Source organism: Nycticebus coucang, chromosome 14 (genome assembly GCF_027406575.1).
Source record: "Nycticebus coucang isolate mNycCou1 chromosome 14, mNycCou1.pri, whole genome shotgun sequence".
Classification (NCBI taxonomy): Eukaryota; Metazoa; Chordata; class Mammalia; order Primates; family Lorisidae; genus Nycticebus; species Nycticebus coucang.
The window spans coordinates 59,529,387-59,556,055 of record NC_069793.1 but is presented as its reverse complement, the minus strand read 5'-3'; the positions used below and the strand labels follow the sequence as shown (position 1 = coordinate 59,556,055).

General features: G+C 48.4%; 1 protein-coding gene across 6 annotated transcripts; it reads right to left on the bottom strand.

Moving 5' to 3' along the window:
• Nucleotides 1-29: 29 nt before the first annotated feature.
• On the bottom strand, nucleotides 30-22,578 carry APBB1 (amyloid beta precursor protein binding family B member 1). Of its 6 annotated transcripts, none has more exons than XM_053562368.1 (15): nucleotides 22,388-22,578; nucleotides 21,065-21,127; nucleotides 14,415-15,146; nucleotides 8,676-8,851; nucleotides 8,531-8,587; nucleotides 8,360-8,445; nucleotides 8,189-8,252; nucleotides 7,622-7,771; nucleotides 7,160-7,287; nucleotides 6,623-6,770; nucleotides 6,435-6,546; nucleotides 6,074-6,157; nucleotides 1,053-1,168; nucleotides 693-869; nucleotides 30-604 (listed from the first exon to the last, which is right to left on the bottom strand). In XM_053562368.1, the coding sequence occupies exons 3-15, from the start codon at nucleotides 15,130-15,132 to the stop codon at nucleotides 437-439; spliced, it is 2,184 nt and encodes a 727-aa protein (XP_053418343.1). In that variant the 5' UTR covers nucleotides 15,133-15,146; nucleotides 21,065-21,127; nucleotides 22,388-22,578; the 3' UTR covers nucleotides 30-436. The 6 variants fall into 6 exon arrangements, with proteins under 6 accessions (XP_053418343.1, XP_053418342.1, XP_053418344.1 ...); XM_053562367.1 differs by lacking the exon at nucleotides 22,388-22,578 and adding an exon at nucleotides 22,023-22,104; XM_053562369.1 differs by lacking the exon at nucleotides 21,065-21,127.
• Between the last annotated feature and the right edge of the window lie 4,091 nt (nucleotides 22,579-26,669).

Below are 26,669 nucleotides of genomic sequence, written 5' to 3'. Positions count from 1 at the left end.
GGCGTGGCATAAGCATAGGAAGGCATACAGCAGTGCAGACAGACTTTATTAGTGATATCAGTACAGCAGAGGTGCCCACAGAGCAGGGGGGAAGGGATCCATGCCTGGACCAGTCCTCTCCCTCTGTCCCTGCTGGACCTTAGGAGGATGGGGCCTGGCCTGGACCAGTTCCTCCTGCTCCACCTGAAACACGTGGGGATGGAGCCTGAGGCTGGCCATGCTTCCTGCTCCTCTGGTCATCACTCCAGTGTTACCACTTCCCTGAAGGGATTAGATTCCTCCCTCCCCAGCCCCTAGGCAGGGAACCCAGTTACTGGGGAGGAGCAGCTTCGAGGAAGCCTGAGGCCTAGGAATACCCTCTAGGACCCCTCCCTGCCCCACACCCTTTAGTTCCCTGGGGCCTGACACAGCAAGTGAAGGGAGGATGGGGGCTTCTTCATGGGGTATGGGCCCCCAATCGTTTGGGTTTAAGGGAGCCCCACAGCGACTGAACGCCCCTGCGGACAGTCCAGCCAACACGCCGGGCAACAGACTCAGCAGGAGGTGCTGGAAGGCAGGAGGTGGAGGCCTGCGAGCGGGCATCCAGACACTTCTGGTAACGAAGCTGCAGAAAGGCGGGCAAGGCAGTCACTTTCCAGTCGGCCCCACCCCACCACCCCACCACCCCACACCCCACCACCCTACGGCCTTACCATGCACGCAGCCTGCACAGCCTCCGAGAGGCTGGCAGCATTGGGCTCGCACCAGAACATGTGGCAGCAGAAGGAGGCTGGGCCAGCAGCCATGATGAATGCAAATGTGTGGACATCTCTGCCCACAGCCAGGAAGGAGAGGAAGCGCACCCGACACTCCCCTAGCACGGCCTCTGTCTGGAAGGAGGGAACTCAGTTAAAAAGGCATTATCTTCCAGTCTCTGTGTTTCACTAAGGCACGTCCATTTTACTGGCAGGGTTGGTGGCATGGCATAAGCATAGCATTTTTCCCTCATCCCCAGTCTCCACCCCACCCCATTTCAAGGCACAGTGATGCTTTCTCATTCCCCAGCTCTTTACCTGCTGATGCAAGATGGTAAGGGTTGCAGGGGCTACGCTGACATGACTTGGGGTCCACTGCTCACGGCTGCTGGAGGACAGGACTGACTCCAGGGCCCCATTTATCACATCTACCCCTAAAAGATATGGACAAAATGTGACACCACTGAGGGTAGGGAGAGGCTACCTCAGCTCTATTCTTCCCATTTTGCCCAGTTACACCCTGGCCTTTTGCCCATCCCCACTTCACCAGCCTCTAGCACGGACGATGAGGTTATCCAGGTTGCCCTACCTTGGGGCTCTCCTCCTTGGTTTCAGTGACTTGACACTTTCCTCCCTTTTTTCTACCTTGAATCCTAGGTTTGGTTTTCTTCGCTGACACTGCCTCTTCCTCCAGCCTCCTAAACGGACCCCTCAAAGTTCTGACCTCCCTAAATCTTACTCTCAGTGTTCATCACATTCAGACACCACATTGCTTCATGTCACATCAGAAACTCCTAAATTAACCCCCTACAGGCCAGTCCTCTCCCAAAACCTAATTTTTTTTAAGATATCCACTTGAGGAATATTTACACTGTATCACACTCTGCTAAGTCATTACAGCATATTACCTCATCTGTGCCTGCACAACAATCTCACAACGGATTATTTAGTTGCCATTTTAACGATAAGGAAACTAAAGCTTATAGATATCCGATAAGGAAACTAAAGCTTATAGATATCAGGTAGTATGCCTTAGGTCCTAGTGAGGAGTAGGGATCTGAACACAGGCAGTCTGATTCTAGAACCTGGGTTCTTAGCCATATCTTTCTCCTACCTCTTCTTTATACTTAGTTTGGGGAACTAAAAAAGCTTTCAAAATCTTAGTTCTACTCAAAAATGTCCATAATGTGCTCAAGGGCCAAGAAACCCAAGGTTCCTGACTTTTAGACTAATCAACTTTCCCTTAGAACAGAATGATTCCTCTACCTCAGACTGCTGTTAAACATTTCCACTCATCCATCCTATTTTTGCTTGCACTCAACAGAGAACCAAGAAAGGAGTATATGATGTGGCAGAGGCATGGGTTGTAGTCCCTGTTCCATTAATGAAGTGGCTGTGACACACAATGCCAACTCAAAAGCCATATGCCCCTGCAGTCTACTCCTGGACCCTCTACCCTTTTCAATGCCTCTCAGCTTCCACAAGAAGCAGCCCATGTGGACTCTTTGTGGACAGAAGACAAAAGTCTTCCTTGAAAGTCTTCACCCATCTTGGTTTTGTTCATTGTACCTCTGGCTGGAACAAGGCCAAACTCCTCTTCCAAGCATGCAAGTCCTCCAAAAATTGGCCTCATCTGAGCTGTCAAGACCCATATTTTACTGTTCCCTGAGCTTCAAACGATTTTTGCAGCATTTATTAACATCTAATCTTGGCAAATGGCCTGCTAGACAGACGGAGAATACAAAGCAAGAGAAAAGGATGCTCTCAAGGGATGCAGTCTACAGCTGAGGGAAAAGCCTCTGTCTGGAGTGTCCTCCATCTCCAATTGTCAGAGAAACTCTGTATTCTCATCTTTCAGGGCTCCAGGGCTCTACTCAAGTCCTGCCTGGGAAGCCTTCCTGCTGCAGGGCAGGGAGAGGAGAACTCTGAGACAACTCTCACCACAACATCTTCCAACTGCTGGAAAACCTTTATCTACACTGGGCTATGGCAATCTCAAGAACAAAGACCAAGTTTAATTCATCCCTCGTCCCCCATACTAAGCAAGGTTTACCTGCTGAAGGAATTCCAGACACATGAGCAAGTCAACCTAAAGGCTGCATGGGCAAATGCACCCAAACTAGTAATACTAAATGACACAGGAGTCCACAGAAGGATGACGACACAGGGAGGAATGGATGGGCTAGGTTAGACTGCAGAGGGCTTCAAAAGCCAGGCAGAGGGGTGTGACATTTATTTTATTTAGGCCTGGGCATTGGGAAATCTCAATGTTCATGGGTTTGGGAAGGACATCAAAGTCAAACTGCTGACTAGAAGAAGCTGTAGAATGGAGTCTGGCCTCAGAGTCTTGGGAGGCTTTGCAGAAAAGTAGTGAAAACAGTAGAACAACATGGACTGGAAAAAGGCCGTCAGATGTAGTAACGACTCAGGACTAAGAACTATACTCTGACTTCTAGCCTCACACTCCCAATTCCCCTTACCCTGCTGTGCCTTTTTTTATATCAGCTGTTGCCTTCTAATACACTAGTTTACTTATTTTACTGTCTGTCTCTCCTTGCTAGAACATGAGCTATGTAAAGGCAGGGATCTTTGTCAGTTTTGTTCATTAATATATGCCAAGAACCTGGAATAGTGCCTAGCACAAATCCAGCACTCAATCATTTGTTGAATGATAAATGAATGAAGAATGCAGCTTCATGAAGAGCCAATGTCAGGAAAGGAGGCTAAAAAGGGAACATAAGATAAAGCAGGAAGTGAGTTTAGACATCGCTTGTCCCAAAGCCCCAGATCAAACAGAACAGACTTGTGGAACTGATGGGGCAGTAGCACCACAGGCAGCAAATTTGGCATAGTGAGGATACCTGTGCCTGGTGGTAGATGAATGATACGGGGTGTGAGCAAGAAATGGAAGGGCCAACAAGGGTTTAGAAGGTGAGAGTAAGGGATAGGGAACAATAGCAAAGTTGTGGGAGTCAAGCCTCCTTTCCCTCCCTGAGCATGCTTTTCTCACTTCCATCTCCATGATATTGGTGGCACCATTGAATTCAACTGGAATACCCACTCCTCTGCAAATCTGAGTCTTCCTTCAAAACCCAATTCAATCCTCATCTTTTTTATGAAGGGCTCTCTCTTTGAATATTAGTTTTGGCCATTAAAGTCAGCATTAAAGTCAGGCCATTAATGGCGGTTTTGGCCATTAAAGTCAGCATGATATAGGAGAAAGAAAAGAGGATTGAAGATGACCAGGATTTGAGTCCGAGGTCTACCTTTCCTGGTCATGTTACCCAGGCAAGTCTCATTCATTCACTCATTTTTTTATTCATTCACCAAATATTTCTTGAGCTCTTCCTAAGTGTCTTTTGACATGATACCCTATTGCTAATAGTCCTTTTCCTAACTCCTACTGCTCTCCTTCTCTCACCATCCTTGGCAATTTCATCTCCTCCCATCTATTAAATCTTGGAGGGCTTCATGGCTAGGCCTAGGCTCATTTTGCTTCTCACTTCAGGCTGCCCACTTTCCAGGGTCAGAAATCTATCTATTCTACACCCATGGCTTTGACTACCTCTGTAAATGTCCAAACTTCTATCTCCAGCCCAGACCTCTTCAGCATGTCCATAACTGAACTCAGCATCTCCACACCAAAACTGGGCTCTTCCAGCATTTGCTACCTTTCGAGAATGGCACAACTACCCAGAAGGTCCAAAAGCTATGAATCCGGGAATCATCCTTAATGCTTCTGTCCCTCACCCCACATTCAAACAATCACCGAGCCCTGTTGACTTTAATTGTCTAATCCTCTCTTGAACTGACACACTCCTCTTCAGCTCTGCTGTTGTCCAAGATACTCATTACTGGCCAGGACTACTGACTGAGCTCCGCACCTCACCTCCACCTCCACCCTTTTAACATCCTTGTCCATGGTATAGCCAAAGTCAGCTTTACAAAATTCAAATCTGATTAAGTCAAATGCACTCCTGAAGATTTTCTGTATAGCTCCTTGCTTCCCCTAGGATGAAAAACAGATCAGATCTTAGCCTCATCTTGCATCACTGGCCTTCTCTGCCTTCAAAGTCTCATTCGTTCACTATGGACTCTTACACACACTGTTCACTCCACTTGGAATGATCTTTCCCTATCCCGCTTCTACCTCCATCCCACTTTATCACATTCACTTCTATTTATTTTTTTGTTTTAATTTTTGTTCATATGTCACTTTCATAAGGATGTCTTTCTGACCCTGCATATCATAAGTTCCTTTGCTACATTTTGCTACTTTCTTTCATTGAGCGACTCAGTTACAATTCCATATTTGTGTGATTATGTGATTAGTTTCCTGAACTTTTCTACTTAACCTCTATGAAAGCACAACTGTAGCTATTGTTCTCCCAGTACCTAGCACAGGTCCTGGCACATGGTAGGCTTCAAAAGTATTTAAGTGGGCTTGGCGCCTGTAGCTCAGTGGCCAGGGCGCCAGCCACATACACCAGAGCTGGCGGGTTTAAATCCAGCCCAGGCCTGCCAAACAACAATGGCAACTACAAATAAATAAATAAATAAAGATAGCCGGGTGTTGTGGGGGCGATGGGGCCTGTAGTCCCAGCTACTTAGGAGGCTGAGGCAAGAGAATCGCTTAAGTCCAAGAGTTTGAGGTTGCTGTGAGCTATGATGCCACAGCACTCTACCCAGGGTGACAGCTTGATGCCACAGCACTCTACCCAGGGTGACATGTTGTTGTCTGTCTTAACAACAACAACAACAAAAAAGTATTTAAGTGAATGAAAAAATAAATGACAGTGAAAGCACTGGAAATGTAAGAGTTAACCAGATAGTCTCTACCCTTGTTTCCTTATCTATAAACAGGTGTTATCATAATCCCAACCTCACTGGATTATCAACAACTAAGTAAATAGCATAATAAAAGGAAATACTCTGCAACCATAAAGCAGATGACAGTTATGTTCACAGCTTCCTTCTCTAGATGCTCCCAGCCCACAGCTGGTACTGTAATACTGAACCCAGCCCAAGGCTGCTGCCTGGTGTTTCCAGTCATCTAACACCTGCCTCCCAACCCCACTTAAGCTTTTCCATGGGATACAGGAGGGCCTCCCTCTGCACCTGGTTCAGCACCAGTCACATCAGTACAGACATGCTGACTGCTGCTATATGCAGGACACAAAGTGCAGCTGGAACAGACGTGCAGGGAGGTGGGATGCATTTTGAAGGAAAGGAAGATACCAAGCATGAAGAAGGTCTGGTAGAAGCAGCACCGGAAGGCAGAGGGTGGGGGCAGAACTTTGGGATCAAAGTGGCAGTCCCTGGATGAAGGACACACATACCAACAGGTTTAGCAACAGGTACATTCCCTAGGTAATAGACTTGGAACTTCTGTACCAACTCATTCTTAGGTGCCGGGAATTCCACTGTGGGAAAGAAGAGGAGGGTCAATTGTGGTGGCAGACTTTGCTCACTCCCAGTCTCTACCAGTGGGACATAAGCTGGACATATGCTCAACCAAGGCCCCACCTCCTTCTTTGCCCCTACCTCCCTTTAGACTAAGTCCTCCACTTAATTTAGTATTCACTTTCCATGTGTTCATTTTTCTATCATGTCCTTCCAGGAGCTTATGCTTCTTCTTGGGTCGCCCACCAATGCTAACTAGCAAAGTTGGGCTGGACCTGGTTGAGTTTTGACACTGACCTTGGAAAGGGACATCCACCAGTTTGGAATGGTCCAGAGAGAGTCCATTTACCAAGCAGCGGGCATTGCGCCGTTCAGCCATGATCTGAGGAAGGCAGGGGTGGAGGGAGGACTGAGGGAGGGTCTATTAGAACTTCACTGCTTTGGAGGCCCCCACCCCCACCCCCACTCAGAGACACCACTCACACCCTCTTAGAGCTAAGGAAGTAGAGGGGCCATGCCTTAGAGCAGATCTCATGCAGGCTGGTGGCGATGTTCTTGGCGGGTGCCTCACAGCGAAACACGTGGCACTTGAGCATCTGGGTCAGCTTATCTCGAGCTACGTAGGCAAAGTCCCTGTTGGGGGAGGGGGACCTCAGTGTCTCCCAGCACTACCCAGTGCCAATCCTGGCTCCCACCCCACTGTATCCTCCCAGTCCATCACAGCTCTTCCAGGGCTTCTGGCCCGAGATGGTTCCTGTAGGAGCTCTCTACCGAAGGGAGGTGAACAGGCAAGCATGCTGAGGGGGGTAATGGTCCACCACAGCATGGGGCAGGGCAGAAGAAGGTAACTCGGGTGCTTAGAGGCATCTGGTCTAGGTGTGGGAGGGGCATGGTCAAGGCAAACAGGCATAATACCTCTCTCTGGGTCCAGCAGCACAAAAGAGGTAAAGAACAAGGTTAGAGAGGAGGATTCTGATTGCTGGATGAGACAGACATCCCCGCATCCCAGGCAATGCTCACACCTTCCACTGTCCCGCCCGACGCCCCACACGCGGATGCTGACAATGGGCTGAGCGTGAAGCAGTGCCTGGCTCTGAGGCTCCACCAGCTTCAGCGTCTCGTCTTCCAGCTGCAGCAGCAGATCTTTTCCCTGCAGGCCCGGGAACAGGCACTCAGTGACACTCTGGCTGAAAAGGCAACTGTTCTCTGCCACCTCCCACTCAGGGGACATAAGCCACTGTTCTAGGGCCTCTGCCCTGTGTCAGACCACCCACCCCCTGGGCCTCGCCCTAGTCACAGGTCGTCTCCTCCCTTTCTCCTTTTATCACCCCCGTCCCTACCAGGCTGTCAAGGTCTTAGAGTCAGGCACTCATCCATCCCACAGGTCTGCCATCTATGGTGGGCCCACACACCCCCAGCCCTCTCACAGTAGGTCAGATCTCCCACTCCCTTGGCATCACCACTCCACTGGCTCAGGCCCTCACCTCCCCCCAGCCCCCAGACATGGGGTCATGGAGATTGTTTTTGTGGTAGGACAGCTGACGGATGCAATTGTTGACTGCCACACTGCTACGTCCAGGGGCCAGCTCCTCCTCAGTCATCTCCACCCAGCCTAAGGAGCGCACAGCGAAACACTGCCAGATACAGAAGAGGGGTGGGAGGTAGACAGACTGAACTAAAACTGCAACGGCCTCCAGCGCAGGACACAGAGGAGTTCCTGACTCAGAAGGTGGCAAGAGGGAGGGTGTTCTGAACTAAGACCGAGAAGCTCCTCAAACAGAATGTGGTTAGGCAGAGGAAGATCTCAGAGAAGACCTTTGCTCATACAAGGAAGCATCTGAGCTAAGCCTAGAAGGCCCCCAAGTAGGCTACTGGGCTGGCTGAGTTAAAAACTCAGTGTGTGTGTCCAGCTCAGATATAAGGACTCTGTACTGAGAATGGAAGAACTCCTAACTCAGGACCTCAGAGGCACCCCCAGACCACAACACAAGGGGACATCTTACATACAGAGGGATCCCAGCCTGCAGAAGGGGTGTTGGTCTTCAACAAACCTTGATCCCTGGAGTGACATTCCGTGGGAGAATCTTCTCTTCCTCTTGGGGCAAAGGCTCTGGGCTGAACACAGATGGTAACACTTGGCACAGCCCCCATACATGGAACTGTCCCAAGGCCCTTCCAAACAGATTCATTCCACTGCCAGCCCATTGCATCTAGTGACTCACCTGAGGCTCTGAGCTGGGAAAGACAATGTCCCCTCCTCAGGGTCCTTAAGTCCCAAATCCATTGGGGCATCCTCACTAGGTTCATCCTTAAGAACGGGATTGAGGAATCAGGACCAAAATGATGCCTCTTATTCAGCTATTCCCATGGTAAAGTCAGGTCCCCTCACCCACCTTCCAGAACTCTCCATCCTCCAAGCCTTCTCCATGGGCAAAGCCTGTCCAGGTGAGCTAGGAGAAGAGACAGAACCAGAGAGTGAATCGCTCACCCTGGTGGAGCAGCACCCTGGTCAAGAAAAGGGCCTGGGACTCGCCTCACCTGGGACTCCTCTTGGGGACTGCTCCCTTGCGAGGGGGATGCCCGGCCAGGGGGCTCCCACTGGGTGGTCCCTGTCGGGATGTGCCAGTAGTAGGTCCCTGAGGTGTCCTGGACCCTCATCCATCCAGCTGGCAGATCGGAATCCGTCTCGAAGGCGTTGGGTTTCCAGAAGGAATCTGCCAAGTGGGAGGCTTAGTAAGGGTCAGACCCAACAAGCAGAAAGCAAGTGCCTGTGCCCAATCCTCTCCTGAGACCCCACGGTTGAGTAGAAGGACTGGAGGAAGGGCTATAGCACAACATAGTTCCTGCTTCCTTCTAGCCTACAGTCTGAAGTCACCACATGGGGGACCACCAGTAGGGAATATGGCTCAGGTCTCCTCCTGGGCCCTGCTACTGGCTAATGTGGCCACATGGGGGGAAAGAGGAAGGTAGGGTGCAAAGGAGGAAGGGAGGAGGGAGGTTGGGTGACCCCAATTAACCTTTCATACATATCTACATCTCAGTATACACGAGGGTGAGCATAACAGCTCTTAAAAACATACATGTGCGCATGATACACAACATACATAGCCTTACCACACACCTGTGCAGCCACAAAACCTGGATGTGCAACACACAGAAAATGCTAGTGCAGATGGTAGGTGTGTACCAACTACAGGTACACACACGTGTGCTGGGCCAAACACACACTAACTTCAGCCATACACTCACGCAGACACCACAGAGGTGCGTGCACATACAGATATATATACCAGCCCTGCCACACAGGTGTATAGACACCACACTATAATGACCCTCAATACATGTATGGACACCACACATATAAGACGCACACTCCGACACACAACGTATGTCAGCCCCTGCCACATGTGTGCACACACCACAGATACCCACATCCTGACTTTTCCCACACACAGATGCAGGTGAACATGTCATGCACATACACACACACCGCAGCCTTGTCTGCTGGCAGAGCCACACCACCCCATCGCTGTAACCCCTCTGCTGTCCCTCCCAGCCCCACTCCACATCATGCCAAGCCCCTCACCTGGACTGCTGTCCTGCAGGATAATGGCCAAGAAAAAGTCCTGGGAGAACATGGCGCTCGTTCCCGGCCCCTCCTGCCTCTACCCTCCCTCCTCACAGCCCCTCCAGCCCAGCCAGCTGGGCTCACAGCCTGGTGCTGGGCTACAGAGAAAAGCTCATCCCGCCCCCTTCTCACCAGGGCAGAGCATCTGCCAGGCAAGATCCTCCCCAACCTGGAACTCACTAGGGAGGGGCCAAGACCACCAGGTTCCCTCAGGGGAACCTCCTGAGGTGGGGACAGGAGGAGGAAGGGGGTGCTCATGAAACCCCGGCCCCTCCTCACACCTCTTCTTCTTCACCTTGGCTCCCCTCCCCCAATCCTGAATCTCCATACCCCCTCTCCAGAGGTCACCTCAGTGCTACAGTCAGCCCAGTCTTAGGAACACCAGGAGACTCAGCCCCTGGGAATACCCCAGCCACCTGGGACCCTGCCAAGCCTATAGCTCTCAGCATAAATAGGGTGTGGCTGCAAGGTCTTCAGGGATCCCTCCCCTGCCCAGAACCTGCCCGGCAGTTTGAATTGAAAGGTGGGCCCAAGGGCCTGGGCCCCAGCAAGCTTAAGGCTGGGCTTGGGGCTTCCCAGCACCACCCCCCTCACCTGCCAGGGCCCAGCTAGGCTGCAGCGTCTCCTCGGCAACCGCAGCACCAGGACCGGCTGGGAGCGCCCAGGCTGCTGACGTGCTTCCCGTTGCCAGGGAAACCAGGAATCCTGACTGGTCCAAGAGGCAGCACTGAGGGACAGGCAGTCCCCAGACCCAAGCTGCTGGGCAACCAGTCACAGAGGGGCTGGGGGTGGGCGTGGTTACACCATCGTGGCTGCACACCTGCTGTGAGAATTACTCAGGCAAGGTGCCTCAATAGCTTCCAAATGAGGTAGGTCCGCAGACACCCAATAGGAAGGGGCTCTTCTTGCTCATCCACCTTCTAGGCAGCCATCACTGTCTCCTCTCCCACCTCCCTAGATTCAGACCCTTGGGAATAAGGTCCCCAAAAGGCACTAGACACTACACTACGCTGAGGCTGAGGAAATGCCTGCTTTTCCCCCAGAGACCCTCCAATGCTTTCAGGACTTTCCTGCCAAAACCTTCCAGGAATATCATTTCCAAGGCCTCCATGCCCTCCACAGCCACAGTCTGCTCCATGAGGGTCAGACACTTTCGGAATCTAGGAGCCAGTCCACTATCTCCTGACTGAGTCATACTCACCAATCCATTTGCCATCCTTGCCAGCCTGTACCTTCCTGCTTCAAAGAGCATCATCCTTCCAACCTGTCCTGGAGGGGCAGCTTCTCCCCCCTTGACCATCTGGGATGCCCTTCTGGAGCTTGGCACATCTCCCTTCAAGCACAGCCCACCCAGGCCTTTGCTTCCATACACAAGCATTTATTCCGGAATATACACCTTCATTCCTGCATAGATTCATGCAGGTGCTCACACAGGACATACATGAAATGCTCATGTATCATTCTTTCGTTCATCCACGAATGCCTTACTGGCTAAGCCAGGTGTACTTATTTGCTCAGGAATCAGTGATTCACTTAATGTTCCCCATCCACAGCACTACCACAGTCCAGGCTATTGGCATTTTTCTGCCTGGATCTTTGAAACAGCGTTACAACCAGTCTTCCTCTTCCTGTTTAATATCCTCCAGTCCTGGCTGCACACAACAGCACAAATGATTCTAATGAGATGCTAAACTAATCAAGTTACTCTCCAGTTTAATCCTCTTAATTGTTTTCTCATTGCCCTCAGGATAAAATCCAAATTCCTCCCCAGGATTTATTACTGTTATGAACCGCCAACTGTCTGCTTCTCAGCTATTTCTGGCCATTTCCTACCCCACACCCCTTTCCTCCATTCTCATTCTCATTCTCTCTCTCTTTCCTTGGGACATACTCCTTAACCTCCTCCAGCCCAGCATCCCTCCTATCTTCATCTAGCTATCAACCACTCCTCCTTCAGACATCAGTATATAGGTCACTTCTCAAAACTAATGCACTGCCCTCTCCCCCACTACACACAGGCAGGGTTAGGAGCCCCTCCTGCACCTTTTCTGCTCCACGGCTCATCATAATGATCATTATCTGCCTGTTTCTTTCCCTGACTCTCCACCAGGCTGTGAAGCCCATGAGAGTAAGAACATCTTTCCCCAACCGGATACATTTCTAGCATTTAGGACAAGGCCTGGTACAGAGTATGAATCTAACAAAGATAGTAAAGTTCATTCATTCATCATTTGTTCATTTAACTCATACATTTATGCATTCCATCAAGAACTTTGCGGAGATCTTAGGGAAGGAGGGAGAAAATAATTTTTGCTCAATTATAGCCTTATTCCCACAGGAGCACAAACCTCCCCTATGGCCCTCAGGATCATAGGAACAGCCACAAAAGAGGAAGCAGTCACTCGGCCTTTTCCCTAGGCTGGCCCTGCACCTCTACCCTCAATCCACATAGTTTCCACCAGCGCATGATTCATGAGCATCCTCTCGCCACTCGGATGCCCTTGCTTAGGTCACTGTTAGTGCCCAGCATACAACTCCCCATTCTTCAGGGGTTGTATCTTCCTATCCCAGAAGGTTCAGGCAATAGGTGCAGCCAGCACAGTGACCACCCAAGAGCCACTGAGCAACCAGGGCTCTATTTGGCTGCTGACTCACACCCGTGAAGTCTGTAACCTGCAGACTGATGCAAGCCTGACAGACTTCAGAGTTTGTGTGGCCTATACAATGCTTTTTAAAAAACTGAATCAGTTGCTATAGTTTATAAATTAAGATATTTGGCATCAATATCTAGTTTTCAGTTTCCCTTGAACTGGCTCCACTGGGACTGCATTTTTCCACACCCAACCTCAAAAATAACCACCTAGAGTAGAGAAGCTGTTCTCTTTAAGGGGGTCAAAGCAATGACCATTAAAAGCCACAAACATGCTAAAAAAGAGTAATCAGACTTTGCCTTTGGTAGCAGCATTCAATACCACCTACAAGTGTTCCCGTACAAACAAAACACAAAAGTTCTCACGCCTGAATCTGATCAAGGCTCTAGAGCTACCAATTTATAAAAAATCCAGGGGAAGAGGAACATACTTGAATACCACCACAGGGAGAGAGCCTGAAAAATCTAGACCCTAGAAAATCCAGGACAAACAACATGATTCTTCTGTTAAAAAATAAACAAACAAACAACAACAACAAAAACTGTATTCTGTACCAGGCCTTGTCCCAAATGCTAGAAATGTATCCAGTAAAAATATAAAGAGAAAAGAGTTGGAGGGGGAACTTAGAGATTAAAAAAAACTTTAAGAGATATATCAACCATGGACCTGTTTGGATATAGATTTACACAATGCAAACTTCTAAAAAATGTAAATGCTGACTGGATATTTGATGATGTTAATAATTATTGTTAATTTTTTACAGGTACAATGGTATTGTGGTACTTTTGGGGTTTTGGGTCTTTTAAGGAGTGTCATCTTTCAGGAGTGCATGCATAAACATTTATATATGAAAGTATTTGCTTCAAAATAACCTACTCTTGGTCCCAGGAGTGGGTGAGGGCATACCAGCAGCAAGATCAGCTTTGTATTGATACTTGTTGAAACTGGGTTATGAGTAAATCAGCTCATTATTCTATTCTCTCTACTTCTGCATATGTTTGATAATGTCCATAATAAGTTTTTTGAAAGGAGATGGCATGCAGCCTCAGGCTCATCTGAACCATGAGCTCCCTACAAAGCCTCTACAGTTTGGGGTCTGGGTAGAGTGTTTTCTGCCTGGTGATGACAGCCTTTTCTGATTTTTACTTACATGTCCAGAACTCTGGAGCTGTGGCTACAGCCCCTTATCCCTGTTCTTTGCTCCACAGCTCTGTCTGTACCTCTCCATGACATTAGTAAATGCGGATACTCAACTTATTTAAATGGGACTCATTTAACGACCATTCCTTGGAATCCTAATATTGATTCACCCCTTACCCCAAAGATGCATATGTTTATTTTTTCCTTGTTTTCTAACTTTTAGTCAACATCCTGATCCTGACAAAACTATATCCTTGCCAGTGTGGTACTCTACACGGGGCATCTTGATCTCAAGCAAACATCATCCCCAGTTTTTCCCAACAGAGCTCCTAGGGAGGTGCTGGCTGCTCCCTCCAGACCTGATCTGTTAAAACAGGGCAGACTGTCCCAAGTGCACCTCAGTGCATTGGTGGCAGTATAATATGGGGCCAAGAGCTCGGGCCTAGACTAAGTTCTATTTAGATTAGTTCTATTTAGATCTCAATTCTATTGTGATTTCTGTTTGTAACCTTGAGAAAGCTACTAAACCTCTCCAGGTATCTTTCTGTCATCTGTAATATAGGCATAATAACAGTATCTACTTCACAGCATTACTGTGATGATTAAATCTGGAAATGCTGAGCAGAGAACTGGTTACCTAGTACATGCCCAATGAACTAGTTCACATACCAACCATGAGGACATGCATGATGGACAGAGCTAAGCAATCTGCCTAAGCAATCTGAATGAGAAGGCCTGCTGTGGACTGAGGACACATATCGCTCTGCAGCTCACATCAGCTCTAAGGACACACGTGGCTCTGCAGCCTGACCTCCGCCCTCATGCCCTCCCACACCCATGTCAACCTCCACTAGGTACCTGTGTCCTCTGGGGAGCCGTAGGAGGGGCTGCCCTGGGATAAGGTAGCCCAGCTTGAGTCCTCGTCACTGGCTGCACTGTTACGCATGCCAAATAGGAGGCTGGCACTCTTGCTGTGTTCCCGGGGGCCATCTGCAAGGGCCTGGGGCCCCGGGGGGACCTCCACACTCTCCAGGGTCTTGGGAAGCCCTGGGGGAGAAGACAAGTCCTCCTCCTCCTCTTCATCATCATCCTCATCATCCTCTTCGGCCTCCCCTGCTGCCTTCTCCTCACCCTCGTCTGGACCCTGGTCTTGGGTGCTGATAATTAGGCCAGCTCCTCGAAGCCCGCGGTTGGCTGCATTGTGGGCTGAGAGCTCCAGCTCAGAGTACAGGTGTATCAGCCCTTTGGGGCCCAAGGGTGCCATCTCAGGTTCCTGGCTGACCTCCTCTGCCAGTGTCAAGGTTACGTTGCGATTCTGGTCACGATGTGCTGTGGCAGCCCGCCGAAGCTGGTTCTGGCCCTCCTTTAGCCACTTGGCATTGGCAGGGCCTGCCTCAGGCCCACCACCCTCCCCCATGGCACTGCGCAGGTCCTTGGGTCCCACAGCTGTGGTCTGCAGCTTAGCGTTGAGTAGCTGGTTGTGGGCAGCGTGCAGGGGCAGGGGTAGGCTCAGTGCAGGGCCTCCATGGCTGTTGGCATTAATGGCCGACTGGCTCAGTGATGATGGGACAGACATGGCCTTGGCAAATCCTGTAGGGTGCGGAGGAGAGACACTGTTGAGCCCTCTGGACCAGGACAGCAGCCTCCCTGCTTCTGCCCCAGGACTATGCCCTGCATCTCCTCATCTCTCCATGAACTATTTTCCCAAGAGAATAACAGAGCTCAACTTTTGTCCTAGCATCATTATCCCCATCACAGCCCACCCCATCCCCAAATCCCCAGCCCTCGGTTTTTTGAGATGGCACAGCCGGCATCTGCTTTGCCCTCGCTCCTACCAGCAGAGCCTCTGCACAATGGCTCTCTGTGCATCCCTACCCCCAGCTCATCCAACTGGGGCGAACTGTGCCAGGGACATTGCTAGCATGGGACTCGCTCTTGTGTTTTGGACACTAGACACTGGTCACCCCTTTCCGCCTGCCACCCTGCCTTCCCCAACTCCACCACTGAGAGCCCCCCATGCTCTGTCCCTATCACTGTAACACTGAACTCCTCCAGCCCCCAAGTCCGCTCCACACTTGGGACTGCGAGGACAGGAGAGAATGAGCTGTAGAACCAGATGCTCAGGGCATAGCACTGGAAGGCAGGTCACAGAGGAAGGGACCTGGCTTGTCAATTCATGGCTCCTTTGGCCAGCTGAAGCTACATTTGGTGACTTCTATGAAGTTGCTCCCCCACAGGCACCAGTCCCCCTGCTAGCCCTCTTAAGGACCTGGCTCACTACAGGAGCCTTTGATCTGGACCCTCCAGCCCTTCAGGTCTTTGCTCAAATGTCCCCTCCTCAGTGAGGCCCTCCCTGAATATTCATTTTAGAACTGCAGGCTACCACAGCCCCTTAGCAATCCCCAAACTCTTCCCTTCCACCTATCATCATATGACAAGCTAATTTATTATTTACTTTGTCTAATTATTGTCTCCTTATGACTACAATTTATAATTTCCATGTTAGTAAGGATTTTGCCCTGCTTTTCAATACAGTGTGCCTAGTGCTTAGCATAGTCCTGGCACAGAGCAGGAACTCAATAAATATTGTTGAATGAGTGTGTGACTCTCCCCTGCCCCCGCTTCCTCAGGCCCCATTTGACATCTCCTCTGCCAGTGCCAGAAAACACTGGTTATGGTACTATGCCTCAACTGTCACTCATGGCACCCTGCCCAAGCACCAGCTGCCCTTTAGCTATGAGAATTTCCTGTTCCAAAAAGAGAGCCCACCTGACCAGACCCCCCCAACTCTCTCCTTGAAAGCTCCACAGGCATCACCTCCACAGTGCTGTGAGCTCTACGTACCCTTCCAGCCCAGGCCCAGGGCCCACCTTCAGACCTATCCCATCCTCCCCATTCTCCTAACCTTCTACCACGCTGCTCTCATCCTGAAGCCCCACTGCAACCCCTCACTCAGGCAGCCCAGCCACATTACTCGCTCCCTCCTGATAACTCACTCAGAGTTGACTCTTCCCACACACACAGTTCCTCCTCACTGATGCCTCAGTGAATGCTGCTGGGCTTTCTTTCTGACTCCCACTGCACAGCTCTTTCTCCATGAGAAAGTTCCCTGTCTCCCTATTCCCCCATTGAGGATTTCCTGTTCTCCCCGACTCCCCACTGCCCCAGTTCTCGGCCTCAGCGTAGTGTTCAGCACTGAGCACAGGTGCTACAGGCTGCCTGAGCATGGCCCTGACTCTTCAGGTGTGGTGCATGGTCCTGCAGCAGGAGCCACAGTTCACCCCTCTGTCATTTTTAGCTCCTCAGACACAAGCACAATGCTATGCATACATCTGAAAAGTGAAAAAAAGGTTTCTGTCCACATGTCTGCTCCACGTGTAACTGCTGGTCTGCTCAGCGTGGCTCCACCTAGCCAATGAGAAAACTCATGGTCACTGGAATAAGTGAAGAAAAAATAGACAGCTCTGCCTCCACCCAGAACCACAGTAATCTTCCAAAAATGGAAACCAGATTGTGTCACTCTGGCTCAAAAAATTAGAGGGCTCACCGCTGCTTTTAGGATAACATCTTAGCTCATTAGCAGGATACCCAGGAGCCCCCTCCAGCCACCCCTATGACCTCTCAGGCTTCCTCCCACTTCTTGCCTCCTTCATGTCTTCTGCTCCAGCCACATGATCATGAAGTGTGGTAGATTCTGGAATACATCACACACTCTAACAGCCCTGGCTCTTTGTTTACACTGCTCCCTCAGCCTGGAATTCTGTCTCCCCTGGTGAGAACCTCTGCTTCTATTTCAAAACTAGGCTCAGCAATCACAGCTCTTAAGCAGGCTTTCCTGTTCTCTCCCTGCTCTGTGTCTCACAACACCCAGTACCACATCCTATCAGAACATCTAAGACCATGCCTTATTCAATTTCACATTTCCAAGGACAGTGTGCTGTGTGCCTGCCACGGAGTGGGCCGTCGTGTATAAGGCCAGGAAGGATGGAAAGGACAGACATGGAAGTGGAAGGAACCAGGAACTAGGAAGCTCAGAAATGGCTGGGAATAGATACCAAGAAAGGCTGTGTGGCCCCATGGGCGGGGGATAGACAAAGGGAGTATTAGGGAGGGTGCTGGAGAATAATGAAGGGTCTCTGAGAGGGAAGCAAGATGGGATAGAAGTCCTGGATAGGTGAGGGCTGAGAGCTAGGAAAAGTAAGAGAAGGAGTTAGCCTAAACCAACAACTGAGCTCAGAGACTATTCAACAGCGGCATCTCCTCAAGTCTCAGGAAGTGGAAGACCCCATGACTCTGCCAAGCTCAAAGGAACTTCAGGGTGGCGAGCCCTTCTCTGAAGCAGTGGTGTGCAAAACCAGGTTTCTCAGAGGTCAGGCAGGGACCAACCTTAGCACTGGGAGGTGGGCTCTGAGAAGGGGATATGTGCTACAAGACTAGGACAGTGAAGAGCCAGTCTGCCTTTGGGGCAGCCCTACCAATCTGGTCACTAGGGCAGAAAGTACTGGTGGCAAAATGGGGAAGTTCTACTGTAAGTCCTAAAGCCTGAGCATGTGGCTGGAAAAAGTGTGGCCCCCATCACCTCATTTTTTAAGGTCAAAAAGACAACCAGCTGCCCAATTTCTTTAAGGAGAACAAACCAACTTCTCCATTCTCAGTGAGGTTATCCATACCTGGAACATTTCAAAGGATGCAAACAGCCAAGTGGTTTCTCCCTCAAGGCAGAATGCCAGGCAGGACCTTCAAGGTAGGACCTGCCACTAAGCCTGAAGAAGTTGATAGCAGATCACAGGGTGAGGGGATGAGTCTCACTTAAATTCAGGGATCTTGACAGCTTACTATGTGCTAGGGACTTCTAGGCCCAGGGAAAGTGATGAATAATAAAGAAAATGTTCTTCCCTTGGAGGAGCTCTATGGGAAAACAGCCATTGCAATGCAGTGTAATGGGAATAGTATCAGAAGCACTCCCTATTTGTTGAATGAATTCTTGACTATTATTAAAGGGGGGCGGTAAATAGGGCATTATAAGAGCCTGGGGCTTATTCTAGCTCAGCATCAGTGAAGGTCTGGCTAAGAATGGAGCCCAACTCTTCCTAGGACCACCTTAAATCTCTCATTCTAATTCACAGAGGAAAGAGAAGCCATGAGTTGAAGAACATCCTCAAAATACAAACTTAGTAAATCAAGCAACTTTTCCTCTCCTTCTTCCTAAAACCAATGATTTCGTCTATAATTTGGATCCCTCCTGTCATGTCTTTCTAGGAATTTTATACCACTGTTGATCTATTTTCTGTATAAATAACCTCTGCTTCTCAATAGGATACATTCATTATCTCCCAACTTGAAAACAAAATATTTCTTAACCTGACACTCATCCAGAGCCCCTCACTGCCCATCTCTCTCCTCCCCCACACAGGCAAACTTCCTGAAAGAATTTTCTCTACTCTGTGTTGCCATTTCCTCACCTCCCACTCACTGCTCAATGCTTTCCAAGCCAGCTTCCACTCCAGCATGACGCAGTGACAGCTCCTACTGAGGTCAACATGACCCCTATGTCATTTAATCCAATGCACACTTGGAGTCCTCATTTTCGTTGTCCTCTCAGCAGCACTTGACCCCATGAATCTCTCATCTAGCTTTCATCCAGGCCTTTCACACTACATTTCTTGGTTTTCTTCTGACACTTCTGGTTACTGTTCGTTGGCTTCTTTGACTTCTTTGCCCGCTCATCTTCCTCGACCAGCGATTACATGCAGGAGTTTCTCACAGTGTATTCTTGTGCCCTTTTCTCTTTCTTATCCTATATTCAATATAGGTATTTATTCATGCCTACAGCTTCAGTGACCACCTATACACTGATACTTTACAAATGTACGTATTTTCCCATTGTTCAGGCCCCTCATCTGAACTCCAAACATATACATTCAACTTTCTACTCCCCATCTCCAAGGGGATGTCCCAAAGGCCTTTCAAACTAATATGATCACTCATGTTTCTCACTCCCACCCCCCCTAACTAGTCCTCCTTCAGGATTCTGGCTTGTGGAAGGATATAACCACCCATCCTATTTCCGACACCAGAATCCCTGATACCTCCTGCTCACTCATTCCCAATAGCGAATCCATTCCCAGGTACTGATTATTTTCTCGCCATGAAAATTTCTAGAGTTTACCTACTCTCCATATCTAGTACCATTAGCAATCTACACCAAGGACAAAGACCTTAATACTAAAATTTTTAACATGGCCTAAACCACCCCACTCAGTCTGGCCCTGCCTTGCTCCCCACTACCCCCAACTTCAGTCACTCTGTCCTTCAGCCTTAGTGGCCGTCTTTTAATCCTAGGAAGACATCATGCACTCCTGCTACAAAGTATTATTTCCCTTCTACCCCAGACCTACTCTCTCAGCCTATTTAACTCCTCATCCTTCACAGACTATATGTCACATTATCAGAAAAGTTGTCCTTGACCCTCTCTTCCTATCCCCCGAGACCAGTTTGTCTGCTGCTCTTATGTGTTCATAAGGCACCATACAGCTTTCCTGCATGGTATTATGACATCTGTGATGTTATTGTTATTTGATCTCCCTCCTAGATAGTTAGCTCAGTGTATTTTGCTCAGAATTATATCTTCATTACCTAAAGCAGTACCTCATATACACTAGGGCTCAAATTATATTTGTTGAATGAATAAGTCGTCAGATGCTTGAGACTCTGTCGCCCAGGCAGGAGAACAGTGGTGCAATCAGAGCTCACTACAGACTCAAACTCCCAGGCTCAAATGGTTCTACCTCAGGCTTCTGAGTAGCTAGGACTAAAGGTACATGCCACCACACCTTGCTAACTGTTTTTGTTTGTTTTTAACTAGAGATTGGGTATTGCAGTGATTCTCAAGCTGGTCTTGAACTCCTGGCCTCAAGAAATCCTCTTGCCTTGGCCTCCCAAAGTGCTAGGATTACTGGCATGAGCCACCATGCCCAGCCAGATAGACACATCTTTTTAAAGAATCACTATCACTCTGGGTACTGTGTTGAGAATAGTTAAGGGCAACCAGGAAAGAGAGTACGCTATCAGAAAAAAGGGTGGTGGCCCAGATTAAGGGTTGGTGGCCCACGTTTGGTGGCAGTGGAGACAGTATTACAAATGAATTTGAAAAATATTTAGGTAGAAGACATGATAGAACTTGGTGCAATTAGATGCAGAGACTGAAAGAAACAGGTTAATCTCGAATCTTGCTTAGGAACCCAGGTTGGGTAACTAATTAGAAAGTAGCCATTTTTGAGATTTGACAGAAGAACAGATTTAGAAGTAGTAGAGTGGAAACCTGGGAAGATAATTCAATTTGAGATCTGTAAGTTTGGAATTCCAGTTGGTCTTCCAAGGTGCTGTCAAGAGGACAGCTGGATATGGGAATGAGTCTGGTTTTCAGGGAAAAGTCTGGGCCATATATATAAATTTGGTAATTATTAGCATATATGCAAAATTTGAAGCATTGGGAATGAATAAAATACCTGCAGAGAAAGGGCAGAATTAGAGAAGACAGCTCAGGACAGAACCAACAGTCTCACCAGCATCTGAAGAGAGAAAAAGGAGGAAGCAAATGAGATTGAGAAGGACCAGACAATGCCACGGGAAAGAAATCAGGAAAATGCTTCAATGCACTCAATTGACAAACACCACCAAGTATTTCTAAAAGGTAAAGGGGATAAAGGAAAGTATCCATTGGGGTTTGCCACACTGAGGTCTTGGGGTGACCTTGGCCTGGACAGTTTCAGTGGGTGTCAGGAACAGAGTGGAGTGATTTTTAAGAATGAATGGGATGTAAGGAAATGAAGGCACAAAGTGTAGACAAGGTTTTGACTTTGAAGGTGGAGAGAGCTAGGACTATAGCTGAAGGGGCTCAGGAGGGACTCAGAAAGCAAGAGACACACAGGCAGATTCAAAACAGGTTCAGAATAACCTCTGAATTGACTCTGGGAAAACAGCTCTTACTGAGTGTTAGGCCTCCTGGACAAGCTGGGAACACAGCCGCCCAAGGCACACCCCTGGGTCGCTGAGAACAACCGAATGCAGCCTGACGGTCCCGGGCCTGGGACCCCTGTTGGCATCTGTGCGGCCCTGCCTCCCCACCCCACTTCGCGACCCCTTCCCGGCCCTTGACCTCCCCTCCCCCATTCCCACCGCCCCTCGACTCGTGGTGTTCTCTATACTTGCCCCCTAGTCATCCTTGAGGGGCAGGAGGTAAAGGTCAGGAGAGGGGGTGGTGTGAGGACCGAGGTGGATCCTGCATGGGGGGCAGAAGGGAGGTCTGAAGGTGCGCGGTGGGAGGGCGGCCTGGGGATGGGGGATGGGAGTTGGAGCCTGGTCGGGGGACCCAGCCCGCCGCGGGGAAGGGGCTGCAGGATCCTCGGGCCTCTGGAGGTCGGGATCCAGCCACCGGAGCTGGGCCCGGGCTGGGACAGCTCCTACCTGCGCGGCGAGGCCCCAGGCCCAGATGGCGGAGGTGGCTCAGGCTGCGGGGCTCCGGCTCCGCCGCGGCTTCTCCATCACAACATCCCCCGCCCAGGAGCGCGCGGGCCGCGGGGCCGCGCCCCGAGCGGCGGAGACGCGCGCGGGGGCCGGGGAGGCGCGCCATCTTGGGCCAGGCGCGGGAGCGCGAGCCCCTCCGGCAGCCGCGTTTGCCGCAGCTTGCTGGGAACCCCACCTCCAGGAGACCCTCAGCTGTTGGTGAGCCCCACGGCCCAATCCCCCTCGTCAGCCGACATCCCCGCACCCAGCTCCCTGGGACCCAACCGGCCCGACACCGCCCTCCGCTACGGTGCTAACAGACTCACCCGGAGCTCCCCGAGGGCCCCGGCGAGGCCACGCACCGACTAGGCTGAAGCCAGAGCGCCTGGGGCCGTCCGGTGGCAGCTGCCGCGCGAGGAGAGGCTTGGAGCCTGCAACCTGCTCGGCTCTTAAAGCAACACTCCCTGACGTCCTGGCGGGGAGGCAGTGGGGACACGGCGTTGGTGATAATAATAGCTCATAACTATTGACCGCTTACGACGTGTCAGCTGTGTATTAAAATGTTTACGTGCATTCATCTTCACATCACCCCTGTGAAATCACCAGTTATTATCTCATTTTTCAGAGGCAGATGCTGAGATTTGGAAAGGTAAAGTGACTTGCCCACAGTCACAAGAGCCTGAACTCAAACTGGATCTCAGATGTTTCTTAACACCCTACCTACCCTTGCAGCTTGAACGTGAAGCTGCGACACCACGGCCTCTCAAATGTCAAGAATAAATTGCTCCCTGGTAGAAATTCACAAGGAAGGGGAGACTGAGTGGGAAATGTCGAGGAACCCAATGTTTATTGCAGACCCTGCCTGGATAGTGGGATAGATCCCCGTGGTCAGATCCGTGACCCAAAGGCCACCAAGGATGATGAGGAGCTGTGTAACCATTCAGAGAGCCCGTCAATGCTCATGCAGAAGCAGAGGTTTTAATTTGTTGAACCTGTTAACCTATTGGATAACTTGACTGCCTTTAGGGTACTTTAAAAAACTAAAGCTGTCCAAAGTCTAAATTCATTATTTCATTGATTTGTATTTGTCTTCTAAGGAATTTCACTGGAATGAAAAAGAACTCTTCCCAAAAAACACTTACACACACACATGCGCACACACACTTCAGACTAGACATGGCTTCATTTTATCCATTCCAGTGAATGGCACTACCACCTACTAGCTTGCTCAAGTCAGAAGTTTCAGGGTCATCTCTGAATATACTTTCACTTGACTTGAGGTAATATAAACGTTTCAACTTTTTATTTTAAAAAATTTTATATACTAAATTAGAACAGTATAATGAACCCTCATATACCAATCACTCAGTTTCAACAATTATCACTTCATGGCCAAAAGTTGATTACAATTTAGCAAATACATATGATAAATGAACTATGCATCAGGTCTCAAGCCAGGTCCTTAGGACCCAAAGATGAATCAGACTTGACTATAACCCACTTGGAGAAGATAACATCTGACCTGGATTCCTTAAAAGATGAGCAAGAGTTACCCCAGAAAAAAAGATATTCTCATTCATTCATTCACTCATTCTCTTTCAACAAATAATTAATGTGTGAGGTACTGTCCTTGGTGCTAGAAACAGGTAAAGAAACAAGACAACAGTTCCTGCCATGAGGCAGCTTGAAATTTCACAAAGGGAAGAAACATTAAACATGTAATTAGATGTGCTGAATCTATTGAAGGACAGAGTGCTATGCGAGTGGGCTAAACTTGGCCGGGAAAGTTTGGCAGGTTTTCACAGGAAGTTATGCTTTATGAAGGAGGAAGAGATGATCCAGGAGCAGTGCAGCGAGGCCAGTATGGGTATGATCATGGAGAAGAATGGCATAAGATGAACTGTAAAGGTGGGAAGGTGCCAGATAAAGGAGGGTTTTGTATGTAAGACTAACGGTTTTGAATTTTATTTTAAGGGCAATGGAAAATGATCATCGAAGGGTTTGAAGCAAGAGAATGGCATGTTCATCCTTGCATTTTAGAAGATCACTCGCAGGGAGGCTACATAGGAGAAGAAAATTGGAAGTGGGGAGACCAATTAGGAAGCAGTTAATGTTGTTTAGCTGAGAGATAATGATGACTTAGACTATAGCAGCAGAAGAAGCCATAGAGAAAATTGTACAGGTTTAATAAATATTTAAGAGGTAGAATTCACAGAAACTGTGAAATTGTGAAAGAAAGAATGGGTCTAGATTCGTGCTTGAGAAAATGAAAAAATCCGGAAATATCACCCATTTACAGATGGCTCACCAAAATACTAATCTTTCCAATTCCACTGAGCAAGAAAGCTACAGTGTTCAGGGAAATATCTTCAAGTAACCAGGACACAGATAGTATGATGAAGATGGGGAGAGAGATCTAATTAGGTAGGATGCCAAAAGGAAAATGTGCAGTTCACATGGTCCCTGATGTTTTTGGCCCATACACAGTCTTCCTGAATTCCTGATGTCTTAGATTTTAAAAGCCTCCTGGCCAGTGAGAAATAAACCTGTGCCCTTCACCCATTTTTATTCTCTACAGTCATCTAATCCTTTTTGATGCTTTCTGTGGCATAGGAGTGACCAATAGCCTATGAGCCATCTCAGTTACTGTATATGGTTCTAACCAATGTGGGTCCCTGTGAGACAACAATCTTTTAAAAATATTATCTTGGACCTATCAGGAAAAACTTGAATTTGAAGCAAATCCACCCAAAGTCACTTGCCAAGAGTAATGCCTTTACACTATTTGGGTTGAGAGGCCAGCCAATTATCAGGACCAGGCAGTTGGCACCCACCTTGCCTACATGAAAGGACAGAAATGTCATGTCTATTAACAGTAAAGACACTTCTGGAGCAAAGGCAAATTTATCCTTCACTACATATAAGTATTGTTTTGATATCATTATCTCTCTCTCCCCAACTCCCCCACCTCTCTCTCTTTCTTTTTTTTTTTTAGATATGGTCTCATCCTTATCACCCTGGCTAGAGAGTATTGGCATCATTATAGTTTATTGCCACCTCAAACTGCTGGGTTCAAGCAATCTCCTGCCTCAGTCTCCCGAGTAGCTAAAAGCACCCACAACAATGCCAGGCTAATTTTTCTATTTTTGTAGAGATGGGGTTTCACTCTTGCTCAGGCTGGTCTCAAACACCTGAGCTCAAGGAATCCTCCTGCCTCAGCCTTCCAGAGTGCTAGGACTATAAGTGTGAACCACTGCACCTGGCCAGATACTGCAATTTATCTTTCACTTGATGTGATCAACCTCCTTTCTTCTGGCAGGTCGTTTTCATCTAGAACATCTATATGGAGTAAAATCTTCCCCCTTGTTACATGAAGTAAAATTCGTAAGTCAGATCCAAGCCCTGGCAAAAACTTCCTCAACATTCATCTTCAACAGGACTACTACAACAAACACCTGGAAAAGCACATAGGGTGACAAAAGGACTGAGAACTGAACTCTAGGAATGCCAACATTTAGGAAGCCAGTAAAGGGGGGAACAAAAGACCAAGGAGCTGAGGAAAAACAGAAGGATAAGAGAAGAATCAGGAAAGAGTAATGCCATAGATGAAATCCAAGGGAGGGAAGACTTTCAAGGAGGAAGAAGTGGTCAGTAGCATCAAATGCAGCAAAGATTTCCAAAAAGGTCAAAGCAAAATGTGTCTTTTGAATTTGGCAACATGGAGGTTGTGGAGCCTTATGATTTGATCTGTGTCAGCAGAAAATGGAGGCAGAAGCCACAACGAAATGAATTGAGCAAATGGAAAAGGAGAAAATAGAATAAATAAATACAGAACCCCTGAGAAATTTCAGACAGTAGGGGAAAAGCAATGTGAGGTTAAAGATTCTGTTTTTACAGTATGGATCTTAAAAAAATGAAAAATAGAACTACTATATGATCCAGCAATCCCACTACTAGATATATATCCAAAGGAACTGAAATCGGTGTGTCAGTGTCAATATGTTGAAGGGCTATCTGCATTCCCATGTTCATTGCTGCATTATTAACTAAGATATGGAATCAACCTACGTGTCCATCAACAGATTCATGGATAAAGAAAATCTAGTACAGATATACAATGAAATACAATTCATCCTAAAAAGGGGGGAAATCTTGTCATTTTCAATAAGGATAAACCTAGAGGACATTATGCTAAGTAAAATAAGCCAAGTACAGAAAGACAAATATCACATGATCTCACTTGTTTTTGAAATCCAATAAGGTTGAACTCACAGAAATAGTAGAATGGTGGTTACCTCGGGTTGGGGAGTGGAGAGGAAGGATATGGGGAATTGTTGATCAAAGGGCATAATGTTTCAGACAGACAGGAGGAATAGGTTTTGAGATCCATTGCACAGCAGGGTGACTACAGCCAATAATAATGTATTGTATATTTCAAAATAACCAAAACAGTAAATTTCAAATGCCTTGTCATAAAAAATGATAGGTAGCCAAATGAGGGATATGTTAATGAGTTTGACTTAATCACGCCACATTATATACATATTTTGAAATATCACATTGTATCCCATAAATCATGCTTATGATTCCCAATCATATATAATATTA

Excerpts from the sequence above, each read along its gene's own strand:
- APBB1 (XM_053562365.1), bottom strand. The coding sequence starts at position 22,188 with ATGGCGCGCCTCCCCGGCCCCCGCGCGCGTCTCCGCCGCTCGGGGCGC. Across the intron at positions 8,852-14,414 it reads CGGCTCCCCAGAGGACACAG|ATTCCTTCTGGAAACCCAAC; the intron begins GTACCTAGTGGA and ends CCCACTTGGCAG. Across the intron at positions 7,772-8,188 it reads ATGTCACTCCAGGGATCAAG|TGTTTCGCTGTGCGCTCCTT; the intron begins GTTTGTTGAAGA and ends TGTATCTGGCAG.